The sequence below is a fragment of the Belonocnema kinseyi genome, chromosome 1 (assembly GCF_010883055.1).
Source record: "Belonocnema kinseyi isolate 2016_QV_RU_SX_M_011 chromosome 1, B_treatae_v1, whole genome shotgun sequence".
Classification (NCBI taxonomy): Eukaryota; Metazoa; Arthropoda; class Insecta; order Hymenoptera; family Cynipidae; genus Belonocnema; species Belonocnema kinseyi.
The window spans coordinates 177,436,926-177,458,260 of NC_046657.1; the positions used below are offsets into that span (position 1 = coordinate 177,436,926).

The 21,335-nt window shown below is 33.9% G+C and overlaps 2 protein-coding genes across 6 annotated transcripts in view; one reads left to right on the top strand and one right to left on the bottom strand.

The window, feature by feature from the left end:
- LOC117166910 (mitochondrial fission 1 protein) overlaps positions 1-2,911 on the top strand; it is a 47,732-nt gene extending 44,821 nt beyond the window's left edge. Inside the window, exon 4 of the mRNA XM_033351401.1 lies at positions 2,224-2,911. Coding sequence (XP_033207292.1) covers positions 2,224-2,315 — 92 coding nt within the window. The 3' untranslated portion in view covers positions 2,316-2,911. The remainder of the gene's footprint in view (positions 1-2,223) is intronic.
- Positions 2,912-14,279: 11,368 nt separating this feature from the next.
- Positions 14,280-21,169, bottom strand: LOC117169183. Of its 5 annotated transcripts, none has more exons than XM_033355427.1 (6): positions 21,037-21,156; positions 18,850-19,074; positions 18,355-18,732; positions 18,023-18,235; positions 14,583-14,749; positions 14,280-14,503 (listed from the first exon to the last, which is right to left on the bottom strand). In XM_033355427.1, the coding sequence occupies exons 2-5, from the start codon at positions 19,037-19,039 to the stop codon at positions 14,673-14,675; spliced, it is 858 nt and encodes a 285-aa protein (XP_033211318.1). In that variant the 5' UTR covers positions 19,040-19,074; positions 21,037-21,156; the 3' UTR covers positions 14,280-14,503; positions 14,583-14,672. The 5 variants fall into 5 exon arrangements, with proteins under 5 accessions (XP_033211318.1, XP_033211303.1, XP_033211310.1 ...); XM_033355412.1 differs by having other exon boundaries at positions 18,355-18,735; XM_033355419.1 differs by having other exon boundaries at positions 18,355-18,735; positions 18,850-19,059; positions 21,037-21,119.
- Positions 21,170-21,335: the final 166 nt, after the last annotated feature.

Here is a 21,335-nt window from a genome sequence, read left to right on the forward strand (position 1 = left end):
CCTACGGCATTCACCTTAATATCGCTCCTCTAAATGCTCCTAGGGAAATTGAGTCAATTGTCGAGAATGGGAAGTGTCGCATATACTGGAACTTTATATTCTGGACAATTGTTTCTGTTGCTCACTCGTGGTCTGACATGGTTCTTCTTGACTTCGAGAAGCGAACCATGTTCGTTATCGAATTTCCGGCACCAGCTGACAAAAACATCATAGCCAAGGAGAATGAAAAGAAAGAGAGGTATTGAGACCTTATAAGGGAGTTGCAACGATTGTACCCGGAATATTCTGTTAAACTGATCGTCCTTATCATCGGCGCTCTTGGAGGTGCCAAGCTTTCACTTGCTAATAACCTAAAAAGCATCCCTGCGTGTCAACAATATGCTAGAACACTTGTGGGAAAAATGCATTAGGCGGTTGTCCTTGGGTCGCTCCGTGTTCTTAGGGTCCACGAGGCTTTTGCTGGATCTTCGTATTGATCCCTTTACAGACTGTAACCACCTATCTCACGGTTGTGAGGCGTGGTTATGGCTGAAATTTTACCGCGATTTCGCTGGAAGCGGGTGCAATTTTTCAGATTAGCACCCGCTCCCGGCGAAATCCTGCGGTTGTCCTTATGGCAAATTTTTAATTATATATATCTAATTTTAAAAACGCCCATAAATTATTTTTACATATTGTTTACGATTTTTAATTTAATTTTGAAATCTGACTTTTTTATTACGATGTCGATTGAAGGGTCCCTTTGCCGTTAAAGGGTCGGATTTGCCACCAATCACAGATCATGTGTCAGTGATTCTCAAATATATTTTTCTGTGCCGATGTTTTGATTTGGTTATGTGCATGTGGAAAATAGAGTTCGCAAAATATTGTTTAAAAAACGTCAAAGGAGAGTTTCGTAAAAACCAATAGCGGAAGTCTATCGCAAATAGATATATTTATGGTATGTACCCTACCCATAGAAATCTCCGAGTATTCTCAGGCAAAATAGCCTGGCCGGTTTGAGACTATCTGCAGGTTCGATTTGAATGATTTAGTCTCAGAGATAGTCAAAGAGATTTACGTCCTTTTCAAGGTCCTTTTAGAGGTCCTTTTAAAAGTGATGCGACGGTAATATAATGGTTCTTTTGTATTCGTCAGGAACAATTTGGTTTCCTAAACCGACTTACTCAGGAAGATATGTAAACTTTTTTCTAATGATCCAATACAATTTGAATGATTTCGTCTCTAGAGACAGTCTGAGAGATTTGAGTCCTTTAAAGAGTGATGCGACGGCCATATAATGGTCCCATTGTATTCGTCACGTACCGGGCGGGCAGGTTTATTCGTAGTAGTAGGCCTCAGCAACTATATACTAAAATACTATTTTGGAGTTGAAGTAAAACATGCTCTAATAGGATGGAACGTTCCAGGAACGTGCCCTGAGCGTGTAAAATGTCCGCCGGTTGGGAGCGTTCCAGGAACGTTCCACTGGGACCTGTGGGGAACCTTCCATTATTGTTATTTTTAATAACAATTATTTCGTAAACCGTAAGAGATAGGTAAAAATAAATGTAATTTTTGAGTTTTGGGTACCGCGTATACTACATTGTAATATTGTATCTATATCATCAAGTGACATTAATTTTGACCTATCACTTACGGTTTATTGGATATTCATTGATTATAATAACAATAACGATAATTTATTCTTTCAAAGTTCCAGTGGAATGTTCCTGGAACGTTCCACTGGAACGTTCCCAAGTGGCTGACATTTTACATGCTCAGGGAACGTTCCTGGAATGTTCCGTGCCACTAGGGTGTTGTCTGTGTTTGCGTATCTCATTCCATTTACGAGATATTATGTTATATTCATTTTAATTTTAAACTTGAAAAACAGATATGGAGCCATCCATATACTACGTGGACAGTTTAGGGGGGGGGGGGTGTTTGTATCAACAGACTCCCAGCGGAGAGAATGGACTGTGGTCTTCTAGCAACCAGAAAATATCAGTTTAAGACAGGCTTATACTTGCCTACACTGTAGTCTTAAGTTGGTATTTCTTTTCACGAGGGAAGACATACCTAAATGATTGTAGTCAATCAACAATATGTATATTTTGTATAGCAATAAAATTATGATGATGATTTATCATCAATATTTCGATATCAATTTATCATCTAATCACTCTTAAACCCAAGTGTTTATAATTTATAACCTCTTTTTTAATTTTACGTTTTTTTCAGAAGGACTAGTCGGAATGGCAGTTGCAGGTGGTGTTATTATCGGCGTAGCTAGTATTCTTGGACTCGGTATAGCAATGGCAAAAAAAGGATAGTGTATCATATAAAAAATATAGCTAAAAGTACGTTGTCCTGAGTTTGAAGAAAATTTTTACCCTCCGCCGTCCTTGTGGGCCATACATGATCCAGGCGACTTTTCGAGGTCGAATTGTATGGGAACGAAAGAAATATTTCAAACAGGAAAATTTTTTTTGAATATTTAAAAAAATTGACGGCGGAGGTAGTAAAAATAACAAGGGCGGTGGAGGGTTAAAATTATTATAGGTAGTGTGCATTTATTACCTACTTTTTTCTATACCAATGTTTCTACCATTGTTAAAGTTGTACGTACACGGACCTTAGAATAAGCCCTAACTAAATTGGGGGTGGGGCTATCTAAAATTTCAAAAATTCAAATAATAAAATATTATGTTTTCTACATTGTATCTTCTACGAGTTAAACAATATATACATACTTTTGTATAGAGCAAACTGAGGTATATCCTAGTCTCCGAGTGAAGTAACCTTTTCGTAAATAAATCGATGCGATTACGTATTTTTATTTAAGTGAATGTGAATTTATACTGAAGGTCGTAATTTCAGAATTAATATAGAGCTTGACTTACCCTGACTGAGTTAGGCATATAGAGTTGACATTGTCGTAATTTATTTTAAAAAAAAACTATCCGTCTTGTCGAGAAACCAAGAGTGTCATTGGATTTCCCCAAAAAAATATTTTGTATTATTTTTAGAATGTAGCAAAAAAAAATATCAGTTTGAAAACTTTTTCAATGACAATAGCAGAATCCCGACTAAAATATCTCCACAAATGTAAAATAACAGTATAAGGAAAGAACCTTGTAGCATATACGTTAGCTCTACAGTGTGTCTACTGTGAGTACGCTGGCCGGTAGATAGTCAACGAAAATGCCTGAATTGTATGAGTAAGTATACGGCTAGCCAATCATGGCATAGCGGACTTAACTGGCACGGAGAGCCAGTCCACGGTGAAACGAGTCTGACTGATTTCCACATTCCGGCTGCGACGCTCGTATCGACGAGGTCTTCTTTTGTGTGCTCCAAAGGAGAGCAATTCTGCATCGTGAGTGAGGTACCTGTCAAATCCAAGAATAGTGTTGAGTGTGGTTTTAAAATTTCATGCTGTGATGGGGATCTATAAAGTGAGCTTATAATGATAGTGTTTAATTAAACTCTAAATGATAAATATAATTAATGTAATTATAAATTATACAATTGTATAATTTGATATTGTTTTAGGGATTTAAGGTAGCTAGGTAATTTTTGGATCAAGTTGATAGTTTTCTCTGTGATTGGTTCGCGTGTCACTTAGCTTACTGAAAACTTTGACCCAAACTATTACCAAGCTATCTGAATTCACATTTATCTTTCTTTACACAATGTTGGTTCTCCCGCATTGTAGCGTGTGAGAGAGTGTGAATAAGGGTACCACCTGCTTTTCCCTAAGTTATGCATTTTTGTAGTTAGATGTTTAATTATTAAATCCAAGCGTTCCCTGAGAATGGCTCGCCCGTCTTTTGGATCGCCAAAAATTCTTTTACGAAACATTTCGAGGCTATCAGAATTCATGAGTATCGTTCTTTTTGCAATGTTGCTTCCCCCGCATTATGGCTTTTAAGAGCTTATGAACGAAGGTATTACAAAGTGCATTTTTTAACACTTTTCTTTTTAACTTAAACTATCACAACATGCTTTGAGTATTTATGGGAATCTAACAACAAAATATTATGTCAGGGTGCTCAGCCAAGTAATGTATTAAAATATATATGAAATTAAATATTCAGTTCAAATAAAAATAAAAATGATTGAAATTCCAGAAGGTTTGGATTAACTATTTTACTGGCATTCGCAATGATTGTCAGACTGAGCCTTGCCAGAAAAATCAAAATTTTTTCCTCCTAACAAGGAATTGTAGATTTTAAATTCACTATTATCTAATTTAAGATAACACACAGAAAACACACTACACTTATAGAAAAAAAAAAATAAGTGAAGGAATCTTGAGTTCATTTGAATCTTTTTTTTATATATATTTTTTGTTTATTTTCAGGTACGTTGTATCCGGGGAATTTACCAACGACACCCTCTAAAAAGATCCCACACAAAAAGTGATGAAAAAGCATTTCGCTAACAAATTTAACTAAATAAATTAAAATTAAAATTATATGAAATGTAACAACCTATTATCAATACCTAACACCCACAAACTTATGTGTTGTTTTCATCCCCTCTAAACTAATATATTCTAAATTTTCTATTCATTGATTATCTCCCATTATTGCTGTAAAAATTCCTAATTGTCTAAGTAATATTTTTGCGTAAAAATCGTATTTTTTTCCTAATTACAAAAACGCCTAGATAAATTGCTGAGCAGATACCAAGGGTATCTTTGCTTTTTTAATAGGTCTTGAACATTCATTTTAGCAAATGTTACAAAATGGAAATCCGTTTACTGATTCGTTGAAAGTGCGGAGTCAGTGCAGTGAAGAGCGAATGAAAACAATGTTTAAGAAAACGTTTTTCTACTTAAAAAAAAGTATTCATATACTTCAAAGTATATGATTTTGGTGTAATTTACCTTGAACCTCTCGAAGTAAGCAGCCTTATCCTTGCAAGCGGGGCTTTACAAGGGCGGACGAACCCTTTTCGTACCTGCTCGTGGGAACAACAATGACACCATCAAACCACCAAAATGTTTTAAATGCGATTCAAAACGATCGAACGCGCAGAACAGCCGACAATGGGTCGGTAAACAGTGCCGACAATGAACTGGCGAAACGCTCACATGGAGTGGACGTGCCAACTCAAGAATGACTTGCTAGACTGCTACGATACAAGCATTATCCCTGTTAAAGAAGGTTTTACGGTGTGTGCACACTCTATGGTGCCAGAAACACTCAGAGCCATATATTTGAGATATCCATGAGGATGTCTCGGAGGAGCCCGACCACTGGGCCATTAATTGTTCAGTTTATGATGCTGCGATAACTTTGGCTGATTTAAATCGAAGGCTATAACCGACGATGGATTAAAACATCGACAAAAGCATGCATCAACTGAGCAAGAAGATTGAATGGGCAGGACAGAATGCGTTTCACGTTTAGTGTGTGATTGACTACATAACATCTGGTAGACCGTTCACGGAAAGGGCTCGAAAGTTCGCCCAAGAACTGAGTACCTTCAATCATACACTGAACAAGTCAAAGCTGCTAAAAAGGAAGCAACATATTGTTGAGAAAATACAGGTATTATCTGACGAAAGGAGAAGAATACAGAATAGGGAGATGGATTAGGGAGAATCAACAGTTTCTTTACGACCCATCGCACCTCTTTAGCATTCCCCTTGTTCTTGTTAAAAATCACCCAAGCCGAACGAGGTAGAGACTTTTTTGACATAGTTGTACTAGATCCCTAAAGCACTGGTGAATTTGAAGAACTTTCACGCTGCAGGACAACAACAGATTCAGGCTCAACAACAAGATTGATCAAAGAATTGAACCTGTGTGGAGAGAGATGTACGAACGACGTGGCTCGAAAAAGTGTAGAAGGATGCCAAGAGAACCTGTTAATTGACAGGTGCGTCTTTAAAGAGGTAGCAGTCTATCAACGCGTCCTGTCAATGGCCTGGATTGACTACTAGAAAGCTATCGATTCAACCTCTCATAGACTTGTCATCTACGTGTTGAAAAGCTTGAAGGTTCATCCACATGTAGTGAAAATTAAGATTTATATGGAAAAAGCGAAATTGAATTTCAAGAGTCTGAAAAATGCACTGATCGGATGCTAAAATAAAAAATGATTTGTAAAGAAGTAGTTAAAAATTTTGGTACCACAAATAAAACTCAGTCTAGATATTATAATTTCAGACGTAGGCCAATAAGTTTCATTAGTGAAAAATAAATCAATTTGAATTCGAATTTTTCTTTGAAAGGGGATGCATGTAAATAATTTTATTTCTACGCAGCTAATAACGATAAAATATGACACAATCAAATACATTAGAAAAAACAAGACAAAACAGAAAAACATTAATTTACAGAAAAATGGAACGAAGATTAATTTAAAAATGAGACTGCCTTGCCAGAAGAAAAAAGAGCTAGACTGGAGAAAAAAGAACATAGGAGAAAAATGTAAACAAAATGAAAAATGCAGGAAGAAAATAAAAAGATAAAAGAAGAAGAGTTAGAGAAAGAAGCGAGAGGGGGTAAATAAGACGTAAGAAAAAGTGAAAAAGCAAGGGCGGATTAGAAGAAATAATACAAAGAGAAATGAAGAGGAGAACAAAATTAAGAAAAAATAAATGGCAGTCAGAATAAAAGAATTAGCCGAAAAGATGCAGACACAAGAGGACGAATGGAAAAGAAAGAAGAATAATTAATTAAAGGTAAGAACACAAACTTTAATTCAAAATTCAATTTACGTTGGAAAAATATGTTTATATTGAATTTTTTTTTTTATTATAGAAATTCATCTTATCATTGATAAAGACCAAAATATCAATTTTTTCCACTAAATTAAAAATAAAATTTTTACTTAATTACATAAACAACAGAAAAATGTACTCGAAACCTACACAACAGAAAAATCAAAGGAGATTTTTTATTTTTGCACTTTTACTTTAAAATTACAATATTTTACTTACTATATTACATTTGTTTAATTGAACGGTGCATAAGTCACGTGAAGAAGACAAAGCAAATACGGCTATAAGAGACCAAGGCTGAGCTTCAATTAAGATAAAAGTAGAAGTTAGATATAAGTTATTTTACAGCAAGAAAAACCAAAAAAAGCAGGACGTTGGAAGAAGATAGTAATCTGGAATGAGAAAATTTAAATAAAATGTTTTTCTAAGTTTCAAGAAATAGTAAAAATCAAGACTTTAAATTTTATTGGCTAAAATAAAATAAGAAAAACCAAAATTACGAGAAAAATAGTATTTTTAAAAATTTTAATCTCTTGTTTGGGAGATAAGATTTTTTACATTTCTCAGGCAGAAAAAGACGGAAGATATCAAATGCGTGAATGTCGTCATTGTGGGAGGATGGTTCCTGTGGAATTCCATATCCTTCATGACGCCTACTATGCTGAAATGTAGAACCGGACCAAAAATTATAACACGGTTCCGGATGGGACGCAACCCAGAGAATCATCCTTCATCGCTCCTTTCAGGAACTTATCGAGTTTGATCGTTCGGCGCCTTAGCTTTATCGCCCGGGAGCCAATTACGTTGGTCCGCTCTCGGTTTCGTCGACTAATTCTCTTGATCCTCCCCTTCCCCGTAATTTGTGGGATCCATCAATGTCGCCACAGAGATATTCAGAAGAATTTCGTAATGCAAAAAGCAGAGACAAAAGTGCGATGCAAAAAAGCAGAGGACTCATGGTATCGCTCTAAAAGACTTTCCTCTAAAAGTTGACGTTATTCGTTGTCACACCATTTTTTCCAGCTGAGTTAGTAAATCTAGTTATCCTAAGGGGCGTCAATCTCTCTATGCATCTCACTATGTATGAATTAACCTTCAAGCTTGCTAACAGATAGATGATAAGTCTACAAAAGGTTTAATCGAAAGGTTTCTTTGCAGTCACACCTCTCAATTAATAGGTTCTCTCGGTAGCCGGCTAAATTTTTTTTCGAGATACAGGCTCAGTTCTTTGAACAATCCTGTTGTTTAGAACAGCTGTAATGATCTTATACAGTGTATTAAAACGAGTTATGGGCCTGTAATTCTCGGGGCTGGAGAAGTGGCTTTTTTCGGTAGGAGAATAGTGCGTCCTAACACTAGTCACTGCGAAATGGGCGTTTTCGACCTTAAATGCAAGGTGAGTATCCGGGCCAGATGTTGGTGTGTATAAGTAAATTTTTTCATCAACAATTCTTGATATCCGGTTCTGCAGCGGAAAAATTCTCCGTACCCCTAAATGCTCTTTTACCTCTTCGACAGTGATTGATGGACATCCTCCTCAGATGTTAAGAGGTGGTCGGAAAACACCTTGAAGTGGATTATTATCATCATTATCTTCTTTTCACTCTATCGTTTTCGGGATCTTTTATACCTCTATCAGTGTGTGATTGAAGATCCTCAGTTCTTGGGTGAACTTTCGAATCCTTTCAGTAAACGGTCTACTGCATGTTATGTAGTAAACCACACACTGAGCACGGAATGTATTCTGTCTTGTCCACCCAATCTTCTTGTTGAGTTGATGCAAGCGTCTTTTTGTCTGTTGATCCACCGTTGATTTTAACCTTTGATTTGAATCATCCAAAGCTCTCGCAGCACCTTAAAGTTTCTTATCTTTGCCTGTAGCTTCTTCAAGTAGCGGTTGTCCGTATGAAAAAGTTTCAATATATATATATATAAATATAAATATATATATATTTTAATAAAAATTTGTCATAAGGACAACCGCAGGATTTCGCCGGGAGCGGGTGCTAATCTGGAAAATTGCACCCGCTCCTAGCGAAATCGCGGTAAAAATTTCAGCCACAATCACGTCTCACGACCGTGAGATAGGTGGTTAGTCTGTAAAGGAATCAATACGACGATCCAGCAAAAGCCTCGTGCAACCTAAGAACACGGATCGACCCAAGGACAATCGCCTTCTGCATTTTTTTCGCAAGTGTGCTAGCATATTGTTGACACGCAGGGATGCTTTTTAGGCCATTAGCAAGTGAAAGCTTGGCACCTCCAAGAGCGCCGATGATAAGGACGATCAGTTTAACAGAATATTCCGGGTACAATCGTTGCAACTCTCTTATAAGGTCTCGATACCTCTCTTTCTTTTCATTCTCCTTGGCTATGATGTTTTTGTCAGCTGGTGCCGAAAATTCGATAACAAACATGGTTCGCTTCTCGAAGTCAAAAAGAACCATGTCAGGCCTCGAGGGAGCAACAGAAACAATTGTCGAGAATATAAAGTTCCAGTATATTGATTGTACAGATTGGCCTCCTTAGTCTTCAAATGGGGGGGGGGGGGATGATTTATAAGATTTATCTGAATCTTCTTTTTCAGTCACCTTAGCCATTTTTCTTCCACCGGGAACGCGTACATTTCCAGAGGTCGATGGCAGTAAGTTCATTCTTTCCGAGCTCTTAGGATGTGCGGAGGTTGGTTTCAGAATGGATCCTCTATCGACCCTATTGGGTTTATTTAGACGGGCTGAACTTTGTAGATCGTTTCGTCCTGGGAGGTTAGTAGGTTTGAGTGACATGGAGTCGGAATCATCAGAATCGGTGAAGTCATCAGTCTCTGTTGACACTTCTCCCTTGTCAAATCCGATAGGATTTCCAGATAAGGCCATTACTCCCCTGTCTAACTTTCCCTTCTTGTACTCGAAGGTATATTGGTAGTCCTTGAGTTTTTGGTGCCAACGGAGCAGTCTCTTGGGCCGGGGTTATCAATATATGTCATCCAATGTATGGGTTGATGGTCGCGTGCTAAAATGAATTCTCGTCCATATAAATATGGACGGAAATTCGTTACACCGTATAACAGGGCCAGACCCTGTTTTTCAGACTTGAAGTAACGCTGCGCAGTGGGGCCCATTATTTTTAAGTAATATGCGATAGGCATATCCATGTATTCTTTTTCTTGGGTCAATACTGCTTCTACTGCATATTCGGAAGCGTCAATGGTTAGTTTAAATGTTTTATTAAAATCAGGGTACTGCAGAATGGGTTCGCGGCAGAGGTAAGTGCGTAGCTTGCAGAAACTTCGCCTTTGTTCGGATCCCCATATGAATTTAGCATCTTTCTTTAGTAATTCTGCCAAAGGTTTTGCTAATTTGGCGTAGCCTTAAATAAATCTCCGGTAATATGCCGATAGTCCTAGGAATTGCCTGATCGCTGTATGTGTTCTGGGCCTAGGGAAACTCCTTATAGTGGAAACATTTTCCGGATTAGGTTTCACTCCATCGCTGCTGATAATGTGTCCCAAATATGCGATTTCAGTGCGAAGGAAATCGCCTTTGTCTGGTTGAAATTTGAGATTTGCTTCTCTTAGTCGTTTAAAAAGTCTCCGAACGTTTTTGTCGTGTTCCTCTAGAGTTTCCGAATAGATTACGATATCATCCAGGTACACAAAGGCTTCCGAACCGAGCATCCCCTTTAGGACATTGTCCATAAGGCGCTGAAAGGTTGCAGGAGCGTTTTTTATACCCATGGGCATTCGTAAATATTCGAAATGTCCTCTTCGAGTAAAGAATGCAGTTTTAGCCCTATCTTCTGGGAGAGTTTCGAATTAATGATATCCATTCACCAGATCGAACACTGTAAAGTAATGTGCTCGCCCTAGTTGGTCTAGTATTTCGGTAATATTAGGTAAAGGGTAGGCGTCACCGATTACTTTTTTGTTGCGGACTCTGTAATCTATGACGACCCGATATTTCCTTAACCCCGAGGCGTCCATTATTTTGGGAATTATCATCAGTGGCGCATTATAGGGTGATTGAGAATGGCGGATGACACAGATTTTCAGTTGCTTTTCAATTTGGAGATCAATTTGCTCGAGTGCATCTTGTGGATGGCGATATGGCTTCTTTGATATTACTGCATCATCTACCGTCGGAATCCGATATTGGATTTTGTTCGTGATATTCAGAGTCTCTCCGAGAATATAGAAGACATCTGGGAAGTCACTTACCCAGCCTTTCACAAGTTCTCTGTCCTCATCATTAAGATGAGCGATGTGCAGGACTTCAGCTACACGTTCACTGCGGGACTTTTCTGGCCCTAGAACATCGTCACCTGAGAAATACTCAACATCTGAATTAGAGGATTCTTGCACCGGAAACTCGCAGTACTCAAAAGGAATTATCTCTTGTAGTGGTAGAATCATCTCAATTTCTCTTCCAGTGGTGTTATAGGCGTAAGCATAGCAAGTGCCATTAGTGTTCTTCGCTACCCCTTCACCTATATATATATACCTTCTGGTGTATTGACTCTGGGGAGGTATCCTTCCTATAGGTCTTGATTGACTAGAGGGATTTCGACTGGTTGTTTTGTTCGAGCTTCGATTTTTAGGATTCGGTTGAAGGGTTTAATTTCCTTCCTTAGGTTTCTCTTGGCTTCTATAGATTCAAGGTCAACAAACGGTATGGGCTTTATGGGGTCGGATATCACAACAAGGGTGTTGTGTCGAAACGATACTTGCATCTTCAGGTATGGACGGCCTATAATGCCGTCAGCCGATATGGGAAAGTTGTCTTCTATGACGTGGAACTCAACTGTCTTGCCGAGTATCGTGATAGGCTGGATGCGTTGGAGTGTAAAAGAAGTATTGCGTTGGTAGAGTCGGACTACTGTGCGAAACGTTTGTAGCACTGTTCCTTCTCTCTATTCGCCTTTGCCTTTGATTACCGTCCATTTGCCTCGAGTAGAGACTAGGTGATTATCGGCATATCGTTGTCTCTCCTCGACATGTAGCGCGTGCTCGTAGGCCTCATGTAAATCTTTGGGATTACGTGTATCCACGAAAGTGGCCATTTCATCTGATAGCCCTCGAATGTAAGCGTCCAACGCGCAGTCTGTGAAGACCAAGGTGCAGTCGTAGTAATCGCTAACACTCTCGGTTTGCTTCATTCGCAAGTCTACTATCGATTCGAAGTACCATTGATACTTTTTCGTAGGGGAAAAACCGTTTTTTTAAATGAGTGATCAAGTCTTGTACTTTGTTGAATGTCTTATCCCACACGCTTTCTCTAGCGATTCCTTTCAGTTTGCCGAGAACTATTTTCACGAAGGAGGGTTCGAAGGTTTTATTCACATCAATCGAGCCGTTCGCTACATCCTGAATAAAGTCCTTTAGGGGAGGATTTTTACCTTCGAAAGTAGGGATAAGTAGGGATAGGAAAGTAGGGATCAGAGTGGGTACTTTCGCGTATATGGTCTATATTTTTGTTCGCAAACTGGCTAGGTGAATTTGGGATGCTTTGATTCAAAAGTTTACATAAAAGAATCTGAATGATTATGCACAATTAAAAATTTTGAAAAAATTACTGTTTTTTGGCATTCAACAATTAATTTAAGAGCCTATTAATCAACATTTTAATCATTCTTTTAGTACATAACGATAAAAAAAATAAAATATGGTGGAAAATAACAAACATTTTTATTAAAAATTAATACTTTTTTGATGTTTAAAGATTACTATATATTTTTTGAATTCATTGTTTTTGTTGGTAGAAAATTTATCTTTTCGGTTAAAAAATTATCTTTTTCATTAAAAATTTAATTCTTTTTGGAAATTTGCTGATTTTCTATTGAAAATTTAACTATTTTAATTATTGTTCAAAACTGATATTTTTCAGTAACAAATTCATCTTTTTGGTTGACAATTTTAAAATGTTTGTTTTCAAGTTTGTGTTTTACCAGAAAATTAATTTTCTAGGTTAAAAGTTCTTCTTTTTATTGAAAATTAAACTGTTTTAAATCCGTTGTTTTTAGGTTGAAAATTGAGCTGTTTAATTTGTCTTTTTAATGCTTGAAAATTAATCTTAGTATAAAATTCATTTTTTGTATTACAAATGCAAGTTGTTTTTAAAAAATATTTGGTAAATTTTCGGAAATATTTTTTTGTAATCATTCAACATCTTCTAAAATTTCTAAATGTCTAAAACGGAAGCGAATTTTTCTTAAAATTTAAAAAAATAAAAAAAAAATAAAAAACTTGTTTCAAATATTCCGATATTTTTCGCGGAATTTATAGAAATGTTTTAAAGAAATGTTATCAAAAAATTAATGTGAAAAAAATCCTTTTAAATTTTCGTATTAATCTGAAGAATATTCTTTCATTCTCTTGAAACCCTTCAAAGCTTAAAAAAAGAAAGGATAATTATAACTTTTGTGTTACGAAATGTATGAATGTTGATTTAGAACACAAATGGGACATAAAGTAAGTTAATTATTTCTTTTCTACAAAATCTGGAAGACTTGGCAGGGTCATTGCATTTTTTAAATGTTGTAGAGAAAGTGCAAAAATCATGTAATCTTGCAAATAATGACAGGTTTTTTTTTTTAATTGAATGATACTTTTTTTATTGAATATTTCAATATTTCTTGAAAATTCGTCGTTTTATAAATATTTGATAAATATTAGGAAATCTTTTAAACTTCTAAAATATTTTTAATCACTTCAACACTCAAATTTTTCTTACAATTTTTACATCCTAAAAAATTTTTAAATTGCTGAAGATATTATGAATTCTTTCTTAGCAATTTTAGAAATCTTTCAAAGTTTTCTCTAACAATTTATTTTAAAAAACAAGAAATCTTTTTAAATTTTTTGTATGAATATGATTTTAGTGGATGTTTTCATTTGCTGAGATGCCGACAAATGTTAAGCGTAATATTGCATTATATTTATCCGTACAGAAATTTCGAAATGGTTCTAGTGGGGCCCTGACTAGTTTTCCCTATCACTAGCCGGACTCTAGTGCGGAAAACTAATCGGAGCCATAACTAGAACGTAACGCTGAGGCCGTAGGAGCCCTACTAGATTTTCCAATAGGGCTCTAGTGGTGGCGCCCGCCTGCAAACCCAATTAAGGAGAAGGGTTTCTATGTGGCCCCTACCGGGTCCGTATTTGCGATATAGGTAATTGGGATCAATAAAATTCTACATTCATGTTTGATTTAGGAGAATTTTATTTATTATTTCATATCAATAATATTTTATAATATATTTATTATTATAAAAACATTTCTGTGTTGAAATGTTGTCGCAGGCTTATACTGCCCAACATGTCGAAGGCATTTTTGGTTAGAGATGGATTTTTATTTCATCATTTTTGCACGGGGATGTCCCGGTTTATATCATCAGTCACGGGCGCATTTTTATAATGCAATCAAGTGATCTAATGAGAGGAGTCTACCCAGACATATTGGACAAAGCCTGGTTTTTACCAATCATTGACGGCCTGGGTTGCAGTCAAGTACACGATGGGGGGACCTACAGCTTAAGGTGGGTTCCGAACCACCAGAACCTCGGTAAAGGTACATTGAAAAATTTCCAGATGTACCGGCTCAGGGATTGAACCCCAGACCTCTGAGGTGAAGTCCGAGTGTGTAACAAACTGAGCCACCGAGGCTCGTATCTTCCACCCTCTTTCCCAGTCCTTGGCGTTGGGAAAAATATTTTTTAATTCTGCGAGAAAGACTTTCTCATTGACGTTTAGACCCGTCGAATCTTTATGTGTATTCGTAATAGCAGCTGAAATTATATAGCACCTTTTTATTTAGAGATGATACTGCAATACATTAATAATTGAAAAATTATCATTAAGTCTCACCAAGCATGCATGCGTACATCTTTGTGTCTTTAAAACCCCTTTTGTCCTCGCTGGCTTTCATGGCAACGAACTGAAGAGCAACGCCTTTTTTTAAAATCTTTTTAATAATTTGTCATTCTCTTTCGTGCATTTCATGTTGGATAGTAATACAGTGGAAGTGATGATGCCTGTAAAAGAATTTTATTGCGTATATTAATATGGTTGAAATGTAAGTTTGATATATTGTTAAAATAACGGCATGACGAAAATTAAATGGTTAAATTCACCATTGAGCATATATAATTAAAACTCTTGCCAGATTTTTTGGGATATTTGATCAATATTATAACGTAAAATAGCCGCATTTACTATTCACCTTGCACACGTTACAATTTAAAATAGCCGAATTGATTAAACATCAGGAAAAATGTGTTCGGAAATCAAATGATTCATGTTAATTGATAGATAAATAATTTACACTGAAAAAATTGCATTGAATTAAGCAGGCTAATTTACTTGGCTGATTTTACGTGAAAAAGCAAGTATTTTCTTTTTAAAAGGGACCGATTTTCTTGAATCAAGAAAATAATAGAATCAGGACAACTATTTGAAACAATGTTCATGTTCTTGAGACGAGAAAATAAATGTATTCAGTGAAGAAATAATTTCTCTTAAAATAATGCTTCAATATTTTCCTTCAAATAATTATTTATTTAAAACGAATGTCAGACTTACTTTGAAGATACCTATGTCATCAAAATAGAATCACATCAGTCTTTTTAATATAAAAACTGTAGACTTGATACAATAGACATCGCACACATTTTATTAAAATTAATATATTGGTCTAAATTAATTTACTTCTTACTGCAAAAGTATCTTATTAAGTTGAGATGATATGAAGTTGGTTCTCTTCGCCGCTAAAAATTATTTTGAAATTAGATAATATTTTAAAAAATCAAAACATTGGTGCACATAATCAATTTTATTTATGCAAATGTAGATAGGAATTTGCAACTTTGATAAACTACAAACTTTACGCTGATACACAAATCAAATTAAAAGGTTATAAATGTACTGCATCTATAATTTTTTTCGCTGATATTTTGTATGTATTAATATACTTCAAATTAAATCATTTCGAATTTTTTAACCGTGAAACATTAAAAAATTGACAATTAGAATTTTTTCAAATAATATAATTGAGAATGCAAAGAGGAAGCAAATAAATATTTTCGATACGACCACCGTGAGACCATATCACTTTTAACCTGCAAGTTCTTGAACCAAACGTTTCTTTACGGAATTCTTGTTTCTTCTGATTTCGATGTATTTTACTTACTTGAAATAAAAATAAAATATCGAGCACTTTTTTAAATGGGTAATATTTAAACTAGCGATCAATTCTTTTTTACATATTTTAAATTATTTTTGTTTGGAGTTGTTATTTTAAATTAAAAACTGAATTAAAAAGTACTATAGAAGAATTAAATAAATCAAAAACTGTGCGTTTTACACAGGTTTTTAAAAATCAGAAAATATTTATTTGTCACTAAGGTTATTAAAGCGTTTTTCGAGTCTAAAGTTATTAATTTTTTATAAGTTTTTAATCGTTTTTAAGCGGATTACAATTTTAAGAAAAAAGTATTGAGCCCTTTGTAAAATAAGTAAAGTTAAATTATTTTTTGCATATTTTAAATTGTTTTTTTAGGAAAGAAATTCCATATTCAAATCTTAGTAAACAATGCATGATCAAAGCATTCGATAAATTAAAAACTTTGTGGTTTTTGTGAATTTTCGTATAGCAGAACATTCTTTGTTGTCATTGATGTTATTAAAGAATTTTTATACGCAACACGAAATTTTATTTTTCATTAAAAATTGAGTAAGAGAGTATTATATACAATACAAAAAGTTGAATAAATTGAAAACTGCGCATTTTATGGAGAATTTTTGTTTATTGTTGATTATTTTTAGATATTTCATAACATTTTTAAATATGTTAAGAAAACAAAAGTATAGAGCCTTTTTTGAAATAAGTAAAATTCAATTCTTAAATTTTTATGAATAAAAAATGGTATATTAAAGTCTCTCGAAAATTTTCAATCATCATCAGACAGATGTTTTCTTAAAAGAAACATTGAGTTCCACAACGTTCAGTTTGAAGATGGTTGAGGCTCACCATATGACTTCGTACGGCACTGCCTTGAAATTCTTACTCGAGATTTTGTCAGAGATCCAAGTGCTTTGATAGCGAAGTCGGTAGAGCGCACGGTTAGGACACTAGTTTAGATTGATCCCATCCTTCATATTCTTATATTAAGAAAATATATTCTTGCAGTGTACCAGAAATGATTTCTTGGAAGTTAACTATGTTCTGCACTTGAATACATCTCTATATTTATTTGGAAAAAACTCATATTCTATCGTCCCCATTCGCAACTGCGATTGACTTGAATCAAGTAACATTTTTTTGATTCAAGAACAATTTTTTTTCAGTGTAGCCATTTCATAAAAAATAAGCAATTTTCCTTTAATTAGAAGCAGATAATTTCTTGTGATTTGTATTTATAATAATTATTCATTCATCGTTTAATTACTATAAATGATTTTTTATTTAATTATTTTTATTTTATTATTGATTACAAGTATTTTGTTAAAAGATTGCTTTTGTTGGTTGAATCGAAATGTTTTTTATTTAAAATTAAGATATTCTTTATTCAAAGATCATCTATTACGTTTTGCGTTAAAAATTCATTTTTTCAGGTTGAAAATCCGACTACTTTGTTGAAAGTTGAAATTCTTTCTTAAAAGTTAATTTTTTGGTAGAATATTCATAACTTTTGTTAAAAATATTTTTTTTGGTTAAAAACTAATTTTTTAAAACTATTTTTCTAAACATTCAACTTGCTTGATGAAAATCAACTTTTTGTAGAAAATTCATATTCTGGGCTTGAATATGAAAAGTACAAATTTACGAGTATTAAACTTTTGTGTGATGAATTCGTGTTTATATTAAAAATTTATAGTATTAAATGAAAATTTATCTTCACAGTTTCTTTTTTTAAATTAAATTTTTTACATTAAACATATGTAATTTGTTAAAAATTCAACTATTTGTTAAAATTTTATATATTTTGTTGATTGAAAATTCATCTTTTTCGTAAAGTAAACATTTTTTTTTGATTCGCCATGAATTTTCTCAACCCTTTAAAATCCACTGGGAACTTTAATCTTCATAAACACGTTCAAACCCTATAACTCGGGTCTTGCAGGTTTGAATGGAAATCGAACTTAAAAAAAAAGACATTAAACCAGATAAAAATGTCATCCCCAATTCTTCTGGACACCGGCAGTCGACGTATGTAATGGAATTATAAATAAATGCACGAGAAAGAATTCCTTATGAAAGTAAGAGAAATTAAAATAAATAAGATTGAAAAAATTAAAATTAGTCTCACCAGCTTTTGCTGAATTTCCGGCAGATGTCTGTTTTTTCACTTGTTTGGTGTCAGGTATCGGATTTCGATTAAATTTGCCATTAGTATCCATAAATTTGCGATACTTCGATGCATTGTCTATGAGGATGTCCTCGAAGGAGTCTTTCCATTCATTATTAACGGCATTGTTCCTGTCTTCGTTGAACGCAAATTGTTTTTTCATCCCAAATTCTTCTGTAAGTCAGCAGTCAACATATATATTGCAACTATAAATAAATTCATGAGAAAGAATGCCTTAAGAAAGGAAGGAAAGTTAAAATAAATAAGACTTTTAAAATTAAAATTAGTCTTACCAGGTTTTGCTGAATTTTCAGAAAATGACTGTTTTTTTAATTCTTTGGTGTCAAATATCGCTTTTCCATTAAATTTGCCATTAGTATCAAGAAATTTGCGATACTTTAACGCATTATAGTTTAGGATGTCTTCGAAAGAGTTTTCGGAGTCGTTGTTATCGACATCGCTCCGGTTTTCGTTGAACGCAGATTGTTTTATTGGGATCGGTTCATCCAAACTGGGAACTTTTAAATTAGATGTTGTTGCTTCAGAAACGGCGTACTGTTTTGAATGAATTACTCGCGTAATTTCTTTAGATTTGACTTCCCCGCCATTATCAATATACGCATAGTGTTCTTTCTCTAACAATTTAAGCCTTTTGACAGCTTGCTGATGAGCTGCTAAAACAGTTGTTCATATATGATTTATTTTAATAGTTGTAAACAAATAGTGACATATTATAGATACTTTTTAATAAGATTGTACTTTTATACAAAATGAAATTTTATTTTTACCAGCGTGTCCTTTTAAAATTACAGGATAGATCGGCCAATCCTCTGAAGCTGGTAATTCAGATTTCACAATACTATTAAATAAAGCCCAGCATTCTTCATCTTCATATGGCGGTGACAGATATTTTTTCATAAGTTGACATGAGTTTTCAACGTAAAAAATCCAACTTTTTGTTACGAAATCAATTTCCATGAGTTCTTGCTCATCTTACCCTTCACATCCATAATCTTCGTTTATAAACTGAATTAGTTGAAAGGCCTTCACGACTTCGACATTCTTAGCAGACTTTGGTGGCATGTTACCAGATCTTACACTCATTGAAATAATCCAAACTTGTGGCAATAGTAAGATAAATTTGGAAAAATAGTAGCAAAATACTGTAATGCACTTGTTTAAATATTTAATCGAGTTATTTATTTTTACAATCTGGTATACAATATACATTTCCCATAAAATAGCGTGAAATCCGCCAGAATCTTTTTAAAGACCCTAAAAAAGCGCATGATAAATCCCTAGAATTCAATTTTTTCAATTCCTTGAAATCTCTAGAAATTCCTTATAATCTTATGGAATCTTTTCATTTCTTTTTAAATCTTATGAATCTCACAAATATTGTACAATCATTAAAAATACCTTCGAATTGTATCCATACCGCCAAATTCCGTAGAATCTTTAAAATCTTTTGCATCTTCTAAAATCATGAAGAACAATTTCTCAGAAATTTTGAAACTCATGATGAAATTGTATATAATCCTTCGAAATTATTTCAAATCCGATAAAATTCTTCGTAATTTTTTTAATTCTTTCAATCTTTTAAACCCTTTATAATTTTTTTAAAATACCGTATACGTTTAAATTTTTATTATCTATTAAAATTCCTAGAACATGTGTGAAACTTTAAAATTCTCTGAAATATCATTAAATCTGATAAGGCCCTAAATCTGGTAAAACACCACGAAATTATTTGAAATCCGTTCGAATGTTTGGAAATTTTTTGTATTCCTTCAATCTTGTATAATTCCTAGAAATATTTTGAATTTCCAAAAAACCTTTTAAGGTTTTTATTACCTTTTAAGAGTACTTTAAACATGTTTAAATTTTTGTAATCCGCTGAAACCTCTTAAAATCTCTACACATTTCGTGGAATTTTTGTGAATTCTAAAAAAGATGTTACATTTTTACAAAACAATTAAAATATTAAAAATCTCTCTCATCAGAGATCCTATAAAATCGCGTGTGTCTGGAAAACCCCTACAAGTGTATCGAAATATTTGAAATACCATGAATTATATTGAAATTTCTAATAACTAAATATAACTTTATAAATGTTTACAAATTATAAATCCTCTGAAGTCAGATGTCACTTCTTTAAATGTCTTAAAATCCCTGAAAATCCTTTAAAATCGTGTAAAATATTCCAAAGAAATCCTTTTGAGTATTTTAATCAGTTAAAATCCTTTAAAAACTCTTGAAGACCGTTTAAATCTTTGAAAATTTCGATTTATGAGTTAGCGGTTGTAGTTTTAGAAAATCGTCGAAGAAGTTTAAATATCTAATTTAAACATTGTTGTCATTTTTTTAAGCAGTTAGAAAAATAGTTGTGTCGTTAAAAAAATTTTTAAAAGTGCATAACTCATATAATTTTCGGATATTATTTTGCAAATTTAGTTATAAAAATTGATTGAGATTATTAGAAAGAAATAAAAGCCGGTGCCGGTTAGCCAGCTCCTGCGCATTTTTTATATAGTATATTTTGAACATATAAATATTAATGATTATGAAATGAACTGACGAATTATATTTTTACACATTGAAGATATTTCGCAGGTAATGAATTAAAAGATTCATTTAGCAAACGGATCAATAATAAAACTATACTAATAGGATTTTATTTGGCATATTTGTCAAAGATTGTAAAGAAAAAAGTTAACCAACAAATTAATAAACCACATTAATGTACAAAATTCCTAAATAAACATATATTTTTTATGTGCAGTTATGTGCACATATTGTCATTATATTAAAGCAAATGCATCTAAAAATTGTAATACTATTGGAAAAATAAGAAACCTAAGAAACATGCGTCACAGAACGTGTGATAAACAAGATCAAACCTGAAAAGGACACGTGCTACATGCACAATTTTTGATCATTTATAAATTGGAGATACGACTGAAAGTTTCACTTACCTAAGTTCGGTGCTCCAATGAAATAAAACAATAGATAGAGCGAGCAAAACTCAAGTTCCGAATCAAATGAAAAATATTTCCGGAAATTTAAGGAGTTGATGCCAGCGTGGAAATTGAACATGGACGTCTTGCTGGTGTAATAGCAGAAAACTCTTTCCTAGTATTAGTTGCTGTGACGTAGGGCTAAAGCCTACTTAGTGTGATGAATCCGGTTTAGTACCTGTATTCATCGTAGTATACCAGCGCTACGCGCACTAATTCACATTAATTAGAATAATATTCTACTCAACGATTATGTT